General features: G+C 51.3%; 1 protein-coding gene across 1 annotated transcript; it reads left to right on the top strand.

Annotated features, from left to right (window-relative positions):
* Nucleotides 1–5,171: 5,171 nt before the first annotated feature.
* Nucleotides 5,172–19,324, top strand: CAVIN1 (caveolae associated protein 1). Its single transcript, XM_019981239.2, has 2 exons — nt 5,172–5,791; nt 16,690–19,324. The coding sequence occupies exons 1-2, from the start codon at nt 5,321–5,323 to the stop codon at nt 17,389–17,391; spliced, it is 1,173 nt and encodes a 390-aa protein (XP_019836798.2). The 5' UTR covers nt 5,172–5,320; the 3' UTR covers nt 17,392–19,324.
* The last annotated feature ends 2,198 nt before the right edge of the window (nt 19,325–21,522 follow it).

Genomic DNA, 21,522 nt, shown 5'->3' with positions numbered 1-21,522 from the left:
ATCTATTTTCTACATAGTATGGATTTTTTTTTAAGTGACATGTTATTTTAGTGGTGATGAAAATAATCTAAAATTGATTATGGTTACCACCTTTGTGAATGTACTAAAAACCATTGAAACTGTACACTTTCAGTAAGTGAATTGTATGGTCTGTGAGCTATATCTCAATAAAGCTAGTGGTGGTTGTTTTTTAATTTTTTAACTGGTTTTAAAAGCTATTTTTTTAAGACTATGAGAGAAAGGAAAAAAAAAAAAGCAAACAGGACAAGAAATACTGTAAATAAAAACAATAGGGGACTTCCCTGGTGGTCCAGTGGTTAAGAATCCATCTGCCAATGCAGGGGACACAGGTTCGATCCTGGGTTTGGGAAGATTCCACATGCTGCAGAGCAACTAAGGCCATTTGCCACAGCTGTTGAAGCTCACACGCCCTAGAGCCCATGCTCCACAACAGGAGAAGCCACTGCAATGAGAAGCCTGCACGCTACAACTAGAGTAGCCTCTACTCGCCACAACTAGGGGAAGCCTAAGCAGCAGTGAAGAGCCAGCATGGCCAAAAAATAAATAAATACAATTTTAAAATAAATAAATAGTATAATTATAAAAACAATAATAATACAGCTTCACAAAGGTCAAGCTGCTGCTGCTGCTGCTAAGTCACTTTAGTCGTGTCTGACTCTGTGCGACCCCATAGACGGCAGCCCACTAGGCTCCTCTGTCCCTGGGATTCTCCAGGCAAGAACACTGGAGTGGGCTGCCATTGCCTTCTCCAATGCATGAAAGTGAAAAGTGAAAGTGAAGTCGCTCAGTCGAGCCCGACTCTTAGCAACCCCATGGACTGCAGCCTACCATGCTCCTCCTCCCATGGGATTTTCCAGGCAAGAGTACTGGAGTGGGGTGCCATCGCCTTCTCCACACAAAGGTCAAGAGGGAGAGTCTTAATGGCAAATTGGTCTTAAGTGCTAAATGTTGTGGACAGTTCAAGTAAAATTAGAAAAGAAGAGATAATTGGTAGAATATGGAATTTATTAGTGATTTTTAAGTGTTGTTTTAGTAGAAAGGAAGCCACCTTTTTGGATTAACTGAAAAAATTTAAGGACTGAATTGGGAGTAAGGGATATGCAGTTTTAGAAAACAATGAACCTGAACAGGAGAAAATGAACAGACCCAACATTGCAAGGTCAGGGAGGTAAAACCAATTAAGACTGCACTGTTGGTTTGTCTGTGTGTGGTTTTTATTTTTAGGTTAAGAGACCAGTGCATGCTGAAGGTAGAGGGGATAAAATAAAAATAATTAATTAATAAATAATTTTCATTGCTTTCTGGCTCAGGAAACTTATCCTATAAAGTTTGAAGGAAAAGAAAGAATGGATTTTTTTTAAGATTTTTTTTTTTATGTGGACCATTTTTAAAGTCATTGCATCTGTTACAATATTGCTCCTGTTTTATGTTTTTGTTTTGGCCTCGAGGCATGTGGGATTTTGGCTCCCCGACTAGGGATCAAATCCACACCCCTTGCCTTGGAAGGGGAAGTCTTAACCACTGGACCACCAAGGAAGTCTCAGGCATTTTTGAAGAAGAGAAATATGTAAATATTACAGGCACTTTTCATATATGTCAGAGGGGCAAGAATTATGCCTATAAGTCTAGGGAGAAACACATTACTGCTGTCTGTGGCAGCTGTGAGCCAGCTGCTGAGGACTTGTTTTCCATTTGAGATGGTTTCTCTGATATGAAGATACATCATTCATCATTCATCCCAATCATTTATTATTAACGAAGCACACTGTCTCCCTAGGATTCTCCAGAAAGTATCCAAAATGGAAGGGAACACACTGCATGCTGCACCCCTCACACCTCGTTGGTGTTCCCTCAATGTAAGCTGGTAAGATTTAAGGCAGAACTTTGATAAGAGAATGCTTGGCTACTCCCCCAGCCCCCACCTCATGTCCCTGCAGAAAGGACGGAGGTGGAAAGGGATGGAAGACAGTACCCTGTAAACCCTTTCGTACTCTCCCAGAAGTGGGGACAACCTTCCCTGAGCTGCTGGAGCACCTTCCACTTTGTATCAGAAACTATTTATGCATCTGTCATCCCTGCTACCCTATGAGCTTCTTAACAGGAGGGACTGGGCTTTTTTGAAGTCCCCAGCCCAGTAGCTGGCTCCTGGCAAGTAGTCACACTTTGCTGAACAGATGGATGGATAGAGGAACACAAGAGAGAGCTGTGAGATTCCAGCTGCTGACAGGGTTGCATCCTGGTGTTCTTTTTCTGGGCCAAAGGGTTGTTTGTTTCCGCCTCTCTATCCCTTTTCCAGACTGCCTCACCAGCTGAAAGCACACAATGGAACAGTGTGCCTTTCAGCAAATAGAGTGAGCAATGGAAAATGCAAAGCATCGACCCTGAATGCAAGCTGTGGCAGGCTGGACACGATTCCAAATGAAGAGAAACTGCTTATTTTCACTGAAACAGAGTGAAGTCCTCTGGGAAGGATTATTTGGCTCCCATTCTGAGTGCTGGTGTTGATAAAGCTGGGGCACCCAGGCTCAGCACGCCCCCTGTTGGATTTAGCTGACATTTAGTAGTAAGAGGAACAGGAGAGCATCCTGTCTGATGCAAATCCAGGCGAGCAGCACGAGGGCTCTTTCTGTGAAATTCTAAAGAGCCATCAAATGAGTCAGAGACATATTCACTAGAGTATCCCTGGGATATAATTTGACTCATCCAAAAATATGGACATTCTTTTTTGAAGACCAGAAATCCCTTCCTGATGGGAGACTCAGAATGGCATGGACTTGATTCTTTTTATGCATGCAACCACAAAAACAAATCAACCCCAAAAACTTCTCTTCAGGATCCTCCAATGTAATCTGTATATGTCCTTTGATAGATAACTGGTTAAATAAGTATAGTACACCCTTCCCAGGTGACTCAGTGGTAAAGAATCCACCTGCCAATGAGTTCGATCCCTGGGTCGGGAAGATCCCCTGGAGAAGGAAATGGCAACCCACTCCAGTATTCTGGCCTGGAAAATCCCATGGACAGAGGAGCCTGGTGGGCTACAATCCATGGGGTCATAAGGAATTGGACACAACTTACCGACTAACCACACACATGCACATTGGAAAACAAGGCCTCTCTCGTACTGATATGAACAATCTCCAAGATATATATTAGTAACTGACAAAAAGCAAAGTGCTGATATATATATATATATATATATATAATATATATATATATATGGTGTGCAAAGACTTCCTAGAGAAGATTCTACAAGAAAATAATAATTGTTGTCCCCTGAACCAGAAATTGTTTGCTTCAGATAGGGATAGAAAGAAAACTTCTTTTCACTATATTTCTTTGTGTGCTATTTGCAATTTGTATCTTATGTGTCACGTATGAAAGCCAATCAATTTTTAAAAAATAAGAACCTTATGAAGATCCAGTTAGTCTCCTTACTGTCACTCTTCTTTCTCTCCAGAAGTCTTGTCAATTCTCAGTGGAAGGAACTTAAAGTGTTATAACATATTTTTTAATCAAATTTATACCAGTTCATTCTATTTGAATTTCAGACAAAAAAAAGCCACTTGTTTCTGTGGAAATAGCAACTAAAGTGTCAGGGGAAATATTCTGTTCAATAGCTGTTGGGACTATTCCAGATGATTCCAGGCTATCCCAGACAGTTAGTTCCTCAGCTTCTTTCTGGGTTGGTGGCTTCTCTGACTGGATTAATAGGGCATGGCAATTTTTCATGCTTCCTAATGTAATGCATGCCAGATGAGAAGTGACCTTTTGCCAAGATCATCATTGATCCAGCTGGGGAAACCCAAGGTTAGTTTCCTAAATAGGGAAAAGGTTTGCAGCTTTTCTGGGGGAAAGGCGGCTGGTACTGCTCCAGTGCTGTGCTAGAGAGTAAAACTGGGGAGAATGGGCATTGTCTCCTGGACTTCTTGATCCTGCTCAGAACTGCCTGCTCCTTCGTACCCATCATAGTGGGAAATATATTTGTAGGTCGACGGGCAGGTGGCACAAATGGGTGGCAGCATCTGCCCCTCCCTGTGCTGGTGAAAGATACAGCATGCTAAGATGGAAAGTGCCAGAGAGGGGTCTTGACACCTGGTTTGAGCTCCAAGCTAAGGTGAACTTGCTGGCAAACCTCCTGGCAAGTCATTTGCTCTCTCCAGACCCTCTGTCTCCAGTTTGTCAAGTGAGGAGGTGGGGTCTGATATTTCTGCAAAGTGCCATAGTCTCTGGGCTCCAGAGAGATGGGTGAACTCCCTGTCCAGCTCTCTGAACTCAGTGTCAGCCAGGCCTCTGGGGCATGCGGAAACACAGAGAAATGTGGATTTTAGAGAGAGATGAGCAAAAAGCTCTAGTTTCTTTTTTTTTTTTTTTTAATTTTTTTTTTTTTTTTAGCTGCACTTCACAGCATGTGGGATCTTAGCTCCCAGACCAGGGATCAAACCCTCACTCTCTGAAGTCAAAGTTCAGAGTCTTAACCACTGGACCACCAGGGAAGTCCCTCTAGTTTCTATTTTATTGTCCATCTTTATCCTCCTCTGTTAGGATAATTCTAAGAGGGACCTAGAGGAGCTTGGAGGCCCCTCACCACCACTGTGGCTCTAACGTGTAAGTTCTTCCCTTCCTTCACAAAGGACCCCTCAAGCTTTTTCGAACAGTGCTGGGTAACTTGATGGGGTGGGTAGTCAGAGGTCCCTTAGAAGAGGCTGTGGAAGCCATAGATTCTTTCCCTGTCTAAAACGGGACACCAGCAAACACAATAGTTTGCTCGTAATTTCAGGATATCCTGTCCCACCTGACGACCTGCTCTGGAACTTAAAAGACGGAGGTGGGTTTGCGGGTGAGAGAAAACAAGCGGGAGGGAAAAGCAGAACAACACTCCAGGACCTGTTTCCCTTCCCAAGTGCCCATTCCTCCGCCTCAGTCCCGCTCCCGCCGCCTCCACCGCCAGCGGAGGCCCTGGTCTCCCGTTCCAACTATTCCAACCATCCTAGGAAGGGTGGGGCGCTCGGCTCTTGGGTCCCCCTGGGCTGCCCCTCCTTCTCCAGCATCGGTCTCCCCTTCTGCCCCGGTCCCTCCCTTTCTGGGGTCGGGCCAGCCAATGGGCGACGAGACTCCGGGGTTTGGCCTGGGATTCGGGGAACTCACCGATCCCCCGCCCCACAGTTCTGGCCACCATCCCGGTGCGCACGGACGTGGCTCGAGTTTCCTCCGTGCTCTCTCTCGCTCTTCCTCTTCTCCGGGTCTCCCGTTCCCGCTTCAGCTCCATCCGGCCGGCCCCGCACGGCTCCGGGCAGCCATGGAGGACACCCAGCTCCACATCATCGAGCAGCCGCTTTCCGGGTACCCCGACGCCGGGGACCAGGGGTCCTCCACCATGGGGGCTCCGGCGGCCGAGGAGCCGTCGGGGGCCGGTTCTGAGGAGCTGATCAAATCAGACCAGGTGAACGGCGTGCTGGTACTGAGCCTTCTGGACAAAATCATCGGCGCCGTCGACCAGATCCAACTGACCCAAGCTCAGCTGGAGGAGCGGCAGGCGGAGATGGAGGGCGCCGTGCAGAGCATCCAAGGCGAGCTGAGCAAGCTGGGCAAGGCGCACGCCACCACGAGCAACACCGTGAGCAAGTTGCTGGAGAAGGTGCGCAAGGTCAGCGTCAACGTGAAGACCGTGCGCGGCAGCCTGGAGCGCCAGGCCGGCCAGATCAAGAAGCTGGAGGTCAACGAGGCCGAGCTGCTGAGGCGCCGCAACTTTAAAGTCATGATCTACCAGGTGAGCTGGCGGGCGGACCGCGCCCAGAGGCCCGGCGTCCCCCGCCCGGGGCTCAGGGTAGGGGCATCTGCCTGCGGCGCGGCTCTTGCGGCAGCCTGACCCGGCTCGGGGGATCCACCCTCTTTCCACGAGCGCTGCTGGGGTGGGGTGGGGTGGGGTGGGGTGGGGTGGGCGGGTGGCGGGCTTCTGGAGCGCTCAGAGGGGCGCACGGTGCACACCGCTGCTCCTCACCCAGCCGCTACCTCCGGTGTCTAACGCGTAGCGGAACCGAGTTAGGGGGCTGGACTCAGGGACACTGCGCCCCGCAGATCGCTCCCGACCTAGCTTGTCAAAAGTCTTCCTACTTGGAGGAAGTTTTGCGGAGAGCCGGGGTGCCTGGCGACCACTGGGGCCCGCTGTAAGCGGACACGGGCGGCGCGGCCCGGGTTTGGGGCCTCCGGCGCTGCCCGCCCGATATAGCGGGTGATTCAGGGCTCAGGCACGCATCGCGGGGGCTGCGCCAGGCGAGGGACGCGGCTGCCAGCACGCCCCCACGGACCCCGCATCGGCCTCGGCCGCCCACGCCGCCCCTCGCTGCGATCTTCTCCCGCCTCCCGGCACTTTCGGCCTTTAGGGACACCCTAACCCGCGGCGCGCCCCTACTCCTCGGCCTCTTGGAAGCAGCCGCGCGAGGGTGGTGGCCCGCGGCGTGCCGAGTCCTGAAGGGGCTGGTGGAGGGGAGGGGACAGCACCCCCAACCTTGGCCCCGCGGTCGGGGCGCGGTGAATCACCCCGCATGCCTGCGGGGGCGGCCGAGGAGCCGGAGGACAAGCGGCCGGAGGCTGGCGCGCCCCAGGCTCCGCCCAGTTAGCTTGTTGCTTCCTTTGCACCTCTCCCCGTTCTTCCCGCCTGGAAAAAAATGGGAGTTTTTGTATCCTAACCCCAAGTAAACCAGGGCATCTCAGGATCGCTGCTCTTCTCTACTCTGTCGCCCAAATTCCATTAGGGACGGGTCTGAGCCGAGGGCTCGGTGATCTTGGGTGGGGTGGGAACGTGCCCAGCCTCGTATTTCTGCTTCCCTCGGGCCTGGTTGATGTTCCCACCCCAAGGAGGTGAGATCGTGGGGGCCGAGGGGTTAATCTGTGTCCCCTCGCTCCCCTCCCCGCACTGAAGGGAATGGGAAAAAAAGAAGGCCCGACTTCCCACATCTCCCCAGGGAGAGGGCCTCTGTCTGGGAGATGTGGTTTCACTGACAGCTCAGAGGCCCTCCTTAGCTGTGTTCTGAGTGACCATCAGGGATGCCACGAGGTCCTTGGTTTGGTCAATGTGGTGGAGCTAAGAGAAATGCAGGTTGAAATAAGCAAGTTCGGGGGCAGTAGATATGAGTGAGCTGGCACTCATCTGAGAATAAGGTGGTGGGACAGAGGCTGCAAGGTTGCTCCCCCCTTTCTCCTCCCCCCAGGAACTCCTCCCAAGAGGTACTCGACCTTTAAACAGTTTACTTCACTGCCCCCCCTCCCCCACAAATAGCACTAACTGATAGAAAACATTTACCCAGAATTGTTTCTACTGAATTTAACTGCTCCGAGGAAGCAGAATGGGGTGAGGTAGGCGGGTGAGATTTTTTAAGATAACTGCCTAGCACTGGGGTGCATCAAACAAAGGAGAAGAGGGCAGGGTTCTGGGACAGCGGGCCCCCTCTATCTTCTCTCCAGAGCCTGGTGTGGGAGAGAGGAGCCACGAAGGGCTTGGATGGTTGACCCTTCTCATTCAAAATGTCCCAGACCACAGGACCTGGGAAAGTTCTCAGCCTGGAGGTAAACCTCCTTATGTCAAAGATAGAGATTCTGAGAGACTTGGCAGAGGCCAACGGTGTGTCTGTTACTGCCTCTAGCCAGTTGGCACAGATTGTGTATCTGTGTATTGTGTATCCACGGTGGGGAGTGGGGCTTAATCACAGGCTGGCTTTGATTGCATCAAGGCCAGTAGGGGACAGAGGGTTGAGGTAGGAATGACTCAAGCTGGAGATCCTGAGCCCCCAAACCATAGGGGAAATAACTAATACCTAAAGTGGTCCCAACCCACAGTGAAGCTCTGGGAAAAAAAATCCCAGCAACATGGGTGGGGCCCAAGGCAGCAGAACTTCCCTGAGTTACAGAGCAGATGTTCCAGGTGGGGGTGAGGGGGTGGGGTACTCAGCTGTTGGAGGAAAGCAGAGGCTGCTCCTCCCTGAGGCCTGCAGGCCTGGGAAGAGAATGAGGTAAAAATAGCCTCATGCCTTGGCAGACCTAATAGGGAAGCTTGGGGGCAGCAACATTTATGATAAAGTTGGGCTGAGGGGGTAGGATGTTTGGGTGGCCAGGCAGAGAGATCTGGGGAAAGGCTGTCCTGGGATGATGTGAGTTTTCCAGTTGGGGAGGGGATGAGGTGTTCTCTACTGCAGAGGCGGGAGGTGATGATGTGGCAAAAGGGAGACGTGGAGGGAGCCTGAAGGGGTGGGAAGGCCCCAGCTGTGGGATCAGGCCATTTGGTTTACCACACCTTTTTCCCGGGGGATAACAGAGGGAATCCCTTGTGTGGTCCCACCCAAATTCAGGGAACTGCTAGGCATGATTTCACACGTTAAGTTTGCATTTGACATCCCTCCCCTTCACACACACACACACATGAAATTCAGCCCTTCCCATCACAGGATATCAGAGCCCTCACCTTGAACTCACTTCTGAGTCATTATTGTCGTTCTTTGGCATTTCCCTCCTTGTCTCCCAAACAAAAACAGCAGTTTGGCGTCCCATCCTATCAGGCAACACCTCACTAGGCAACAACAGCCAGTGAGGAAGAGAAGTGAATCCTACTAGTAACTGAGGGGTCAGTGGACCAAGAACTGCTAGGAAGACCAGGCCAAATACAGCCCCTTGCAAATAGGAGCAGCTGTGCTCAGTAAGGAGGGCTTCCCAGATGGCTCAGCAGTAAACAATCTGCCTGCCAAGCAGGAGACTCCGGTTCGATCCCTGGCTCGGGAAAGAAATGTCAACCCACTGCAGTATTCTTGCTTGGAAAATCCCATGGACGGAGGAGCCTGGCAGGCTACAGTTCATGGGGTCGCAAAGAGTCAGACATGACTGAATGACTTCACTAGCTAGCTAGTCCTCTTGCCTGGAAATTTACATGGACAGGGGAACCTAGTGGGCAATAGACCATAGGGTCGAAAACAGCTGGACACAGCTCAGTGACCAAACAGCAGCAGCAACAGTGCTCATTAAGGAGCCAATTCTCCCAAGCCAATTCTAATCCTAATACCCAATCCTAGTTTGGATGTTATTAGAGTTCTTTTAGAATCCAGAAAGGGAGGCTAAAATGGAAATAAACGTGTTCTGAAGTAGTTTTGATGAAGCAGTTAGTGACCTACATTTGGAGCCATCAGACCTGCTCCAAGGGCTTGAGGGCAGGACCAGGACGCATTTAAGGGCTTAGGTGGCACATGGGCATTAAAGGGGTGGAAACCAGGGCTGGTGTGAGGGCCTGCTGGCTTCTCCTCCTCAAATCCTAACCCAGACTATAGCTCCTCCCTGGACTCAGCAAATCGGGGCTACCTGGTTCCAGAAGAAGCCCACACTTTTGTCCAAAAAAATCATCCCAACTTGGGGCTCTGGTCCCTCTCACCCCTTGGTGACCTAGTGGAGAGTGTTTACCATATGCTTCCTCCAAAAAGCTAAGTTTGGGTTGTTTTTCCTGGTCACTGGATACAAGTGTTAGTTGCTCAGTTGTATCTGACTCTGCAACCCCATGGACTGTAGCCCGCCAGGCTCCTCTGTCCACTGAATTCTCCAGGCAAGAATACTGGAGTTGGTTGCCATTCCCTTCTCCAGGGGATCTTCCTGACCCAGGGATCGAATCTGAGTCTCCCGCATCGTGGGCAGATTCTTTACTGTCTGAACCACCAGAGAATCCAAAAATCTACCACTGGATCCAAAACAGGGAGCATATTCTTAGAGGTATTCCTAAGACCAAAGGAAATCATACTCTTCCCTCTGATTTTTTTAAAGTGAAGTCTGACTATTGAAAAGGTCAAAATCAGAAAAGGAGGAAATGGGCAATTGACAGGGAGAGGGAATGTCACAAAGATGAGTGGTGGTTTGTTCCATTATTTTGAACTACCATTGTGAATAGTTCATCATTCTGTCACTATAGACTTTTTGAGCTGGAGGATGCTTTGGAGATAGTCAACTTCAGCTGTTTCATTTTGTAGTGGAGGAAGCTGAGGTCCCCAGAGGGGAAGTCACTTGCCTATTGCCACTCAAGCATTTGGGGGTCACAGCTGAGGCAAGGGCCCAGGTGTACCCCCTTCTTCTGCTATACTCTCTGCTCCTTGCTTCCTCCTTCTTTTCTTGGGCTATGCAGCAGAAATCGGGGTGGGGGGAGGCTAGCCCTAAGCAAGGACAGTCCTGGCTTCTTCATTCTCTGAGGGAGATAGCTGCCCAGTTCTGGCACTGGGACAAATGTGTGTGTGTGTGTATGAAGGCACATGTGTTAGGATGTGTTTGCGTGAAGGTGTGCATGTGAGGGTATGTGTGTAGGGGGTATGTGTGGAGGTGTGTGTGTAAGGGTGTGTGTGTGACAGCGTTGTGTGTGAGAGCGTTGTGTGTGAGGGTGTGTGTGGGGGGTATGTGTGGAGGTGTGTGTGTAACGGTGTGTGTGTGAGAGCACTTGTGTGTGAGGGTGTGTGTGTTGAGGGTGTGTGTGAGGGAATGTGTGTGTGTGAGAGTGCTTGTGTGAAGGTGTGTGTGAAGGGGTGTGTGGGGGTATGTGTAGAGGTGTGTGTGTAAGGGTGTGTGTGTGAGAGCACTCATGTGTGAAGGTGTGTGTGTTGAGGGTGTGTGTGAGGGAATGTGTGTGTGTGTGAGGGTACGTGTGGGGGGTTTGTGTGGAGGTGTGTGTGTAAGGGTGTGTGTGTGAGAGCACTTGTGTATGAGGGTGTGTGTGTTGAGGGTGTGTGTGAGGGAATGTGTGTGTGTGTGAGGGTGTGTGTATGCAGTGTTAGCTGAGTGGCTAAGGTGGGTGGCCATAGCTGCTCAGCCTCATAGTGCTGAAGCTGAGGCAATGTGTGGTCACCTGGCCCAATGGCCGTGGAGGGGAGGGGTGCAGGGTGTACGGAGTGGAGCTCTCTGGTCAGCAGGGACCACATCGGCTCCTTTTTCCTCAGCCTCCCGCCACTCCCCTCTTGTCCCTGTATCCTAAAGGGAAGGGGGGCACTTGCTGTGTTGGGTTTTGTGGCTGCACACCTTGACACTGTTGTCGATGGAGTCTGGCGGTGCCCACAAATGTCCCTCTCCCCTGACTTCTCATGACTCCAGAGCAAGAGCGGCAGCTCAGCCCCTCAGGAGGGAGAGTTGGGAGCTGCTGCTGGGTGCCTCAGGACCCAGGCTCATGGGTCATTAAAACAGCTTGTTTTTTTTTTTTCTTTTGGCCCTCCCAAAAGACATGGCATGAGGGATCTTAATTCCCCAACCAGGGATTGAACCTGTGCCCCCTTCAGTGGAAGCGAGAAGCCCTAACCACTGGACCACTAGGGAATGCCCAAAATTAGCTTGGTTTTTGGTCCTGATTCCTCTGTGCTCCTGGGTGTCTGATAGCCCATGAGTCGGGGGTGGGGGGTGGTGGATGGGAGGAAGGGAGGCAGGAGGTGGGGATTAGGCCAAAGGGAAATAGCCAGGACGTCCCTCGTCCATGCCTCGCCCTCCTTATCCAGGGCGGCGCCCATGCCCACCCTGCCTGGGGGAATAACTGGGATCAGCTGCCTCTGACTCAAGACAGTGAAGTTGTTTGCCTTCTCTTTTCCTCCTTGGAGACTCCTCAGATGGAGTCTAACAAGTGGCCTCTTAGAAAACTCCTTCCCTGCCCCCAGCAGCCTCTTGCCTCCACCACTCCAACCCCTCATAGCATCATTCCACAACCATAGCTGGGTCGGGGTAGAAGGCAGGAGACCAAGGATGGGACTGGGGAAGATTCTAGAGGGAGGATGGGACGGGGTTCTGATTAAATTGTGCTTATTAATTCACGGGCCTGGGTTTGTCCCCATTTCCACTCCAGGGCCCTCTTGATGGAGCCTTGAAAGTGTGGTGTCTTTCCATCCTAATATTTGTGTGCTCCCATCCCCTCTACTCACCAGCCCCAGTTCTGCATGCCAACCAAGGCCTCCTCCTCCCACACCCATCCGCACCCACCCCAAGCCCCACTTAAACCCCTTTTCCTCATCTTAGCCCAAGAAGAAGCTGAATGCACCCTCAGACCGGGCCACACCCAAGATCGTGCCTTTTGATCTTCTGCCTGAGACTGAGCCTTTTGACATGAAGCCTGAGACAGTGCCTGACCTCCCACCCTTTGACCAGACGCCTAGGACCCTGCCCTATTACCCAGAGCCCACTGGGCCTCTGCCCACCCCTGAGGAGCCGACAGCCGGTGGGGGTGCTTAGGGTCTCCTGGCTCACGTGGAGGGGCCGTGGGCGTGGCATGTCATGAGTCCAGTCCAGCTCACTGCTTAGCAGCGGCCAGTCTGGAATGGCCAGTCTCTTCTAAGCCACTGCCTCTTGTGAGTGGGTGACGGGTACTGTGCAAACACTCGCATTATGGAATGTTCAGGCAATCCGGTGGGCGGTCATGGGAAAGGGCGCTCCTCTACCTCTTGGCTGCCATCTTAATAGTAGATGCTCCAGACACCATACCTGAGTTGTACCCACTGCTGCCTGCATGAGATTGCCTGCAACTTCCATGCTTCTGGTTTTTTCTTATTTAATTGGAAGATAATTACTTTACAATATTGTGATGTTTTGCCATACCTCAGCACGAATTGGCCATAGGTATACATGTGTCCCCTCCATCCTGAACCCTGCCCAGGCTTCTGATTGACCTTCCCCCCACTTCCACCTCCTCCTCAGGGACAGGCCAGTTTGGCTCGAGGGCCATTTTTACAGAGGGCCCTCATGAGGCCCAGGCCAGGGGTCTGTTCTGTGCCCTTTCCATGCCCCTCCCTGCAGCTGGGGAAAACTTTTACACTTATTTTTTCCAGGTTTTTTTTTTTTTTTTCCAGAAAATGTTTTGCAAAGAGATCCCTTATGTTTGCCAGATCCTGCCTTTGGCAGGGCACCCAAAAGCTGCCAACTCAGAGAGGCCAGGAGGGGGTACACTTTTGCTGGATCTGGCCTACCTATGGCACAGTGTTTCTCCATTTTTTTTTTTTCACATGATCATTTTTCTAAGGAGTCCTTTTAGACATTTTTCTTCCTAATTGTCCTCTTCCCCATGAAATTTTAACACTATATGTATCCTATATATACCTGGACTCCCCCAACACCCCACCCAAGAACCAATTTCCACCCACTTTGGGGCAACATCCTCCCACATGCTAGAGTGTCATGCTAGAGCAGAAAAAAAGGTCCCTTCTGCCTTCAGTGTGTCTCACCCCCTTGTCCTGACCACCTAAAGTAGAAGTCCCGAGTTTTTAAGACTTCCCTATCTCTCACCTCTCCCCTAGTCTGTACCCTCCTCTGACACACAGATCCCAGGTCTCCGAATGACCTCTCCAGTATCTTCTCTGGTCATTCCAGGCAGTGGTTGGGAACAGAACTGGCTAGCTCTAAGTCAAGAAAGACCCTACCCAGAGCCATATCATACGTGTCCCTTCTCCCTGACAAATGTGAAGTGCCTGGCCAAGGACCAGGCACGAAGTAGGTGCTCGAGTAAATCACATAAAAATCTTCCTAAGGCAGAGGAGCTTAAGTTTATATAGTGCGGTTGGGGAGAGGAGAGGAAGGGGCTGGAAGCTGTCTTATGGCTCCTCTTAAATTCATCCCAGACTGGTGCTTTCCTGGGTTAGGGAGCTGTGTGTGCTTGGTGGGGGGTCGGGGCGGTGGGGAGACAATGGAAGCTGTGCATGCTTTTGTTCAGACCTGGTCATTAAAGCTAACTCTGGAAACCAAGCCTGTTGGGACTGGTGGTTTTGTTTAATAAAAATATAGAAACAGAACAAGCAGAGCTCTCCCTTCTTGCCACCCTGAGGCCCCTCCTATGACTTAGGAGCTCTGCCAGGGAAATAGGGGTGGGACAGGGGTACCCGGCCTCTGTGCCCAGGGTTGGGGGAGGTGCTTTGGGATTCTGTTGCTGGTTGTTGTAGCAACAGGCGAAACGGGTGGGCCCAAGACAGCACTCCAAAGCTGTGAGTCATAGGGGAAACCTGGCTTGGAAACAGAGAGAAAAGACAAAATCCATTAATGGAGGGAAAAAGCTAAAGTCATAGTGGTATACCCTCTCCAGGGCCAATTCACTGGATATTATCTCGGACTTAGGTCAAATGGTTTCTTTCCCTATCCCCTGACCTTCCACCAAGAAAGCAATTCCTCTGGTGTAAGCTATTGCTCTAGAGGAAGCCTCACGATGAAGGGCAATATATATATATACACCATTCTAGTCTGGCGGAGACAACTCCAAATCTTCCCCTCACTGGGATTGCTCCCTGATGTTGTTTTTGAGACCTCTCATCAGGCACTAAGAAGATGGGATTGGCTACAAGAAGTCTGGAACTCTCTCTCCAGCCTTGTTCACAATTCAAGCTTTATCTAAGAAGCCAGAAGCCAGGAAAACCAGCCAGCTCAGGCTTTAGGGGTTGGACAGAGCAAAGGGGAGAATCAGGGATGCCAGGGTGGGGCACAGAGACAATGTGGATCTGTTTTCCAGCAGCAGGGACTGTTTCCTGGCTCTTCCCCACCCATCACACTTAATCCTTCCCTTAATTCATCCACATTGCCTGAGCTTTAGTGAAAGGAGGCGTTCTCCTAACTTTGGTGGTATGGGTGGATTTTTAGACTAGGAGGCTGTGAAGGAGAAATCAGAGCTGACATTTTTTGATGCTAGGGCTGCCAGTAAATTCTGGGTGGAGATGAATTAAGAAGTAACAGGGGAAAAAAAAAAAAAAAAAGAAGTAACAGGGAGTTTAGATGATAGTCCTAAAATGTTGTGTAAGAGAGAGGACTCTGGTAGCAGGTGGAGAGAAGTGATTGCAAAAGGAGACCCAAAGTGTACAACTGGGAATCAGAGGGACTGCTAAGACTGGCTGGGACCCTCCGACACTCAGAGTGAGGAAAATACCCCTTCAATGCCTCTGCAAGTGATAAGAAGCAGAGGGCTAGATAGAATGCTGCAGAATGCCCACGATAGTACCCAGCCAGCTGTGGCAGGTAGAGACTACAAGTCCCAGCATGCCCTGAGCTCAGGTCACCTTGCCTGCTGGGAGGTGTAGTTGAGTAATGAGAGCCTGAGATGGCTTGGTGCCCAGCAGAGCTGGTGCCCAGTTTGGGAGAAGAGGTGAAGCCAGCATTCCTTCTTTGTCCCTGCTAATGATATTGACAGGGAGGGAAGGAAGTTGGGAGGAGGTGTTCCTAGTTTTCAATGTAAACCAGGAAACTCTGTGGGGATGTAGATGGGAGGGAAGAGGAAAGAGGTTGGGGGCTGGGGAAGGAATTTCTATAGCAGGTGGTGCAGAGATACCAAGCAGCCAACACAAATGTGTACGTGTTTGTGTGTGTTTATAGGAGGGGTCAGTTTATGTTGCCTCATTTTTCTCAGATGGGGTTTTCTTACAATTCTGTGAAACGATCTTCAGAAAACCTATTCCCTATCATTCCTTTGTACAATGTACCTAAAGAAGTGAATCTGGGTCAAAGAGACTTTTGGGTTTTGTATTTTGGGCCAAAAACAAACCCATTCTGGGTTATGTCCTCTTTTCCTTTCTGGGCTCAATCTCCCCTACCTTCTGGTGAGAGGTGATCCTGAGATTCTGAAATGTAGGTCAAGAGTCAGGATCTTGGAAAGTCTTCCCGGAATGGAAAACAGTGCTGGTGCTGGGTCTTCCCAGGAGAAGAACTGGCTCTGAGATCTAGGATCTCGCCATTCTACTCCTGGCTCTTGAGCTCCTGTCTGGGGTGGGGGGCGGGTTGTGTAGTGAAGCAAGAATAGAAAAGCAACCCCTCCTTTCCATTCCAAGGCAGGGATGTCAGAACCAGAAGAAACCTCCAGGTTGGGAAGAAAACATGTTCTCAGCTCCCAGACAGCTTCTTCCTCTTTCCTCAATTTCTACATAGCGATGGAGAATGACCATTGGTGGAACCAAACCGTATGGGGAGAGTGGGGAGATCATTAACTCCCCTTCCCTAATACTGGTTCTTCTGAAACTATACGAAGTCTGGGAAACGCGCTCCCTTGAAAGTAAACCTACCTTCAAGTTACCCTACTTCGGGGTCGCCTGAGATCGGCTGTGAGCTCACCCCTCAACCCAAACAAACTACCCAAAGCCTTTTGGGTCTGGCTCGGGCAGTGTGGGGCTCTGTGCACCAGAGGGCGCTCTGCCCATTTCCAAAGTTCGATTGTGAGCTCTGGGAGGCAAAGGGTAAGAAGTGGTTTAACATGGGTGGTTGCAGGGCTTGAGGAGCGGGTTGGAGAGCCGCAGAGATACTTGACCGAAGTGCGAAAACAGGCCAGATTCTGATCCGAAGCTCGGTTCCCTCTTTACTCTGTATATGTGCTTAGTCACTCAGTCGTGTCCAACTCTTTGCGACCCCAGGGACTGTAGCCCGCCAGGCTCCTCTGTTCATGGCGATTCTCCAGGCTACAGTAGGTTGCCTTGCCCTTCTCCAGGTCTACTTACTATTCATTCAACACATATTTGAGTGCTCACGAAGTGTTCAGCTCGGTGCCAGGCGCTGGGGGTACCAGCGCAGGAGTCCAGGCCGATTTCACAGGTACCACGCACTTGCCAGCATCACGGGTGCCAATGCCCGGCCCCGGGTTCGCCCAGAGTCCCCCCAAGTCTTCGCCCAACTCTCCAGCTCTGCCCCCACCCTCATCTGTTCCCTCTGATCTCCCTTTAGGATGAAGTGAAACTGCCGGCCAAAGTGAGCATAGGGAAGTCGCTGAAAGAGTCGGAGACGCTGCCCGAGAAGGAGGGCGACGAGCTGGCCGAGGGCGAGCGGCCAGAGGAGGACGCGGCGGCGCTCGAGCTGTCGTCGGACGAGGCGGTGGAGGTGGAGGAAGTCATCGAGGAGTCGCGCGCAGAGCGCATCAAGCGCAGCGGCCTGCGGCGCGTGGACGACTTCAAGAAGGCCTTCTCCAAGGAGAAGATGGAGAAGACCAAAGTGCGCACGCGCGAAAACCTGGAGAGGACCCGCCTCAAGACAAAGGAGAACCTGGAGAAGACGCGGCACACCCTGGAGAAGCGCATGAACAAGTTGGGCACGCGCCTGGTCCCCGCCGAGCGCCGCGAGAAGCTCAAGAGCTCGCGAGACAAGCTGCGTAAGTCCTTCACGCCCGACCACGTGGTCTACGCGCGCTCCAAGACCGCGGTCTACAAGGTGCCGCCCTTCACGTTCCACGTCAAGAAGATCCGCGAGGGCCAGGTGGAGGTGCTGAAGGCCACGGAGATGGTGGAGGTGGGCGCCGAGGAGGAGGAGGGCGGCGCGGAGCGCGGCGAGGCAGCAGACCTGCTGCGCGGGAGCAGCCCCGACGTGCACACGCTGCTGGAGATCACGGAGGAGTCGGACGCCGTGCTGGTGGACAAGAGCGACAGCGACTGAGCCGGGCGCGGGGCTGTGCCCGGAAGGCCGCGCCGCCCCGCTTCTCCCCGCCCCCGCCCCGATTCCTTTCCCTCTACGAACTTTCTCTTTCGCATTCTTTCTCTCTCTCTGCCCCAAATGGGCTGAGATATTTTTAAATCGAGAACACCTCCCCACAACGAGCACCCCCTCCAAGTCTTACAGCTATTAAGACGAGGGGGAGGCAGCCTGCACCATGGACATCCCCATTGTAGGCGTAGGCTGGGTGGAAATGCAGAGGGCGGTGATTCGTGTCCTGGGGATCCAAGTCGGGAATCCTAGAGGAAATTGCTGTCGTTTCCGTGATTAGGCCCAGGCTTGGGGCAGGCTGCCTTCTCCCCGCCCCCCACCCCTACACACACACACACACACACTTACACACACACACACACACGCTTACCCGGCTGCTGTCAGACACAAACACACACACACGCTTACCCGGCTGCTGTCACACACAAACACACACACACTCACACACACACACACACACACACACACGCTTACCCGGCTGCTGTCATTCCTGTTCACTGAGCTCTTCTTTCTCATTCTGATCTCTGGCGGCTTCAAAGCCAAAATTACCATGAAAGGGCCCCTTGCCCACACGGGAGACCCCATACTGGAAGGATTTGAAAGCAGCTTTTGGGAGTATCTAGCTGCCGTTTCTGGGGTCGCACAGAGTCGGACAAGACTGAAGCGACTTAGCAATAGCAGCATCAGGGCAGTGTCAGAGAGAGAGCAGAGTAAGCCATGACCCTACATGAGGGTCTAGCACAGGCTGTATCTGCAAAAGGTCCCAGTAAGGAAGGCTGGATCCAGGCAGAGCTCTGGGGGAGGGAGGGAGGGCACTTCATGTTTATGCATCTTCGCAAAGGTGCCCATGGCTATGGCTCTGAAGGAAAGCAGAAAATAGTAGAAGGTGGAAATGGGCGAAAAGAGAATGCTCATTAGTAGCAGGAGAAACACAGGACAAGGATCCCATCTTATTGGGGTTCTCAGAGGACAGCAGGACAATTTTTCAGGACTAGTAGGTAGGGCAGTGTGAGAAACCCATCATCCAAGAAGAGAGAGGTAAGCCTTACCCCTTACCTCTACTGGTTATGGTGCCCCCAGGGACAGCCCATTTCTCATAGCCCAGAAAATTAGGGTCCCAGAAGAGGGCAGCACCAGGGTCCAGAAAGCTGGTATTATAGTTAGGAGGGAGGCTGATGGGAAAGAGACCAGATGCTAAAGGCCAGGTCACCAAGTTGAGAGCAGGAGAAGGGGAGAGGAGAGTAAGGAATTCCTGTGTGTAGGGCAGCCCGGCCTTGGCTCACTCCTGGCAGTTTCTTTTCAAGATCCTTCCCTAGAGCTAGTATCATAAAGCTGTAGAACATGCCAAGACCTCCGTAGCCTTGTGAGTTCCTCTCCTGAATCTTTGGGGTGAGAGGGGTGCTGCTTCCAGTTCAAAGGCCTGACTTCTGATCAGGTTCTCCTCAGGACACTTCAGTCTCCCTGTTCTTCCCCCATAAAGGGAACTTGTCAGAAGCAAGGACACCCCCCTCACCCCCAAGTCACAGCCCGAAGAGGAGAGCTGAAGCTCCCTCCTTCTCCCCTCACCCCTTCTGCCTTATCTTCCCTGCTCTGCATTTTAGAAAATTGCAGCTAATTGTTTTAAGGGCTGGAGGGAGGGAGTCCGGGGACACACCTTTTATACAACACAAAGCTTTGCTCCCCCCCCACCCTTGGTTCCCTTCTCTCTTCCAAATGGTTGGAGACACATCAGCTGAGGGAGGATGGGGATTGTGGGACGAGGTTCCTTGGTGCTGAAGGGGCCTGAGTTGTGGGCAGATACAGTTTCCTGTGGGCTCTGGGGAGCCTCTCGTGTTGCTGTGTCCTGGTGAGCAGCCCGACCAATAAACCTGCTTTTCTAAAAGGATCTGTGTTGGATTGTATTCTTCGAAGGCAGTTACATAGGATGAGTTCCAGAGAACAGGAGGGAACCAGGGAATGAAAGAGAGACACTGCTAGTTTAAACGTGCAGCATTTGCCTGGATGGGAAGTGGGACTGGGGTATTACAATTATCCCACTTAGAAATGGGAAGACATACACACAGAGTAACTTGTCTAACGTCCCATAGGTGGTAAGTGCTGGAGCTGGGATTTTAAGTCAGGCACCCTGGCTCCAGTTTCACCGTGTCTGTAATCCTGTAGTGTCTAGACTGCTTCTCTGCCTTCAGAGCCTTAGCCCTCCAGACCCACCCAGTTACTCTACTCAGCCTGAGCTCTGCCCCCAGCAAATTCAGGCTGCCAAATCCGTCCTGTGGGAGGCAGCCTAGGGGAGGGGAAAAGTCAGAGGCTGAATGTCATAGAAAAAGGATTCTGGTGCGTGCTAGAGATGCCAGTCATAGCCACACAGCATATTTCATTCTCCCTACAGCCCTGGGATGGGCACCTCTTTCATTGTCTGTACACCCTCTCTTCCTCATGAGCAGCCAGCCCTACCTGCTCACAAGTTATGGATTTCCTAGAGCAAAGAAAACAAATTGTCATGTGAGTTCTGCCAGCATCAGAATCACCTGGGGAGGGGTGTCCAAATAAAGACAATGTCATTTCTGGGGCTGTGTCCTGGCCTTGTAGTACCACCCCAAACAAGCTGAGTCCTTCCTCAGGAACCACCCATTTCCCTTGGTCCCCTGCTGCCGACCCTGGCAGCAAGCACGGCAGTCTTGGGTTCTAAGTCCCCCCAAAAGGGTTGGCATTCCTCCAAAAGAGATGAAACTAAGGATTAAAATTCAGAGCCTGGGAGCCATGAAGCTTCCCCTCGGCCAGGAGAACCACGCTCAGGATCCTCCTTCCTGAGGGATGCAGAGGGGCAGCTGTGAGAAGCAGGGAATGACATCGGGACCCCAGCTGTGGAGTAATGAGCTTGAGGGAAACCAGGAAGGGCCCTGGGATACCAAGCCATTGTTCACTTTTCTTACTCAAAGCAGTAAGTTTCCTGGTTCTTTCCCCTTTGCTTCTGTAAGCCATCCTGCTCACTGGTCCACCACACTTTCACTACCAGCCAAATTACTTTGCTGTAACTTCCCTACCCAGCTCTATTCTGGACACCATTTTGTTAGAAGTGGCCCTAATTCTCTGAAGAGCCACTTTTCTGCTGGCCCCTGTTCCATGACATTCCTCCTTTACATCACAGTGTGGGGCCACAACTCCAGAAGCTCTGCCTAAGTCAGAAATTATTCCTTTTCTTCTTTGCTTGCAGCCGAAGGGAGGAGGAGGCTTTCATGAAATAGCTTCCTACCAATAGGATTTGATGGACATTCCAAGGTCCCATTCCCACAAAGCATCTTTTCCACCAACTGGTCATCAACTTGCCCACCCTCATTAGCACTATTTCCATGGGTTAGAATCAGACAATAAACTAGAGGTATTGTCTCTCGAAGGATCCCATCAAACATTATCTGTGTTGACCAAAAAAAAAAGCACAACCTAAAAGTTGAGAGTTATGTTTTCTTTGGCAGACATTATGAGGGCTTCAAGCCTGGGACACAGCATCTCAGATAACGCTGAGAAACTGTTCTAAAGAGGCAAAAGGGAGGAGCCAGGATACTAAGCAGTTTTGCAACAAAGGTCAGGCAGTCGGAACATTGAAGATTATCGTTAATTAAAGAAAACCAGACATTTCAAGTTAATGAAATTAGTGCTTCTTTATGTGTTGATTGTTAGTCGTTCAGTCACATCCTACTCTTTGCAACCCCATGGACTGTATGTAGCCTGCCAGGCTCCTCTGTCATGGAATTCTCCAGGCAAGAATACTGGAGTGGATAGTCTTTCCCTTCTCCAGGGGATCTTTCCCACCCAGGAATCAGATCCAGCTCTCTCGAGTTGCACGCAGATTCTTTATGTCTGAGCCACCAACCAGGGAAGCCCTTTTTATGGACGGGAAGGTGCAAAGTCTGCACTCACTAAATTCATTTCACTGATATGCACTTCAACTGGGTCTGGTGTCCTGTGTTTTCTCATTGTGAGTCTCCTCAGGTATAGGGCAGTGGGTATAGGGGGTGGGAGGGGAGGATCCAGCAGTTTACTGCAGAATGGTGGGCAATCTTAATTTCTATCCTGAGTTCCCTCAGC

The sequence above is a fragment of the Bos indicus genome, chromosome 19 (assembly GCF_029378745.1).
Source record: "Bos indicus isolate NIAB-ARS_2022 breed Sahiwal x Tharparkar chromosome 19, NIAB-ARS_B.indTharparkar_mat_pri_1.0, whole genome shotgun sequence".
Lineage (NCBI taxonomy): Eukaryota > Metazoa > Chordata > Mammalia > Artiodactyla > Bovidae > Bos > Bos indicus.
This window is presented reverse-complemented; position numbering and strand designations above follow the sequence as displayed.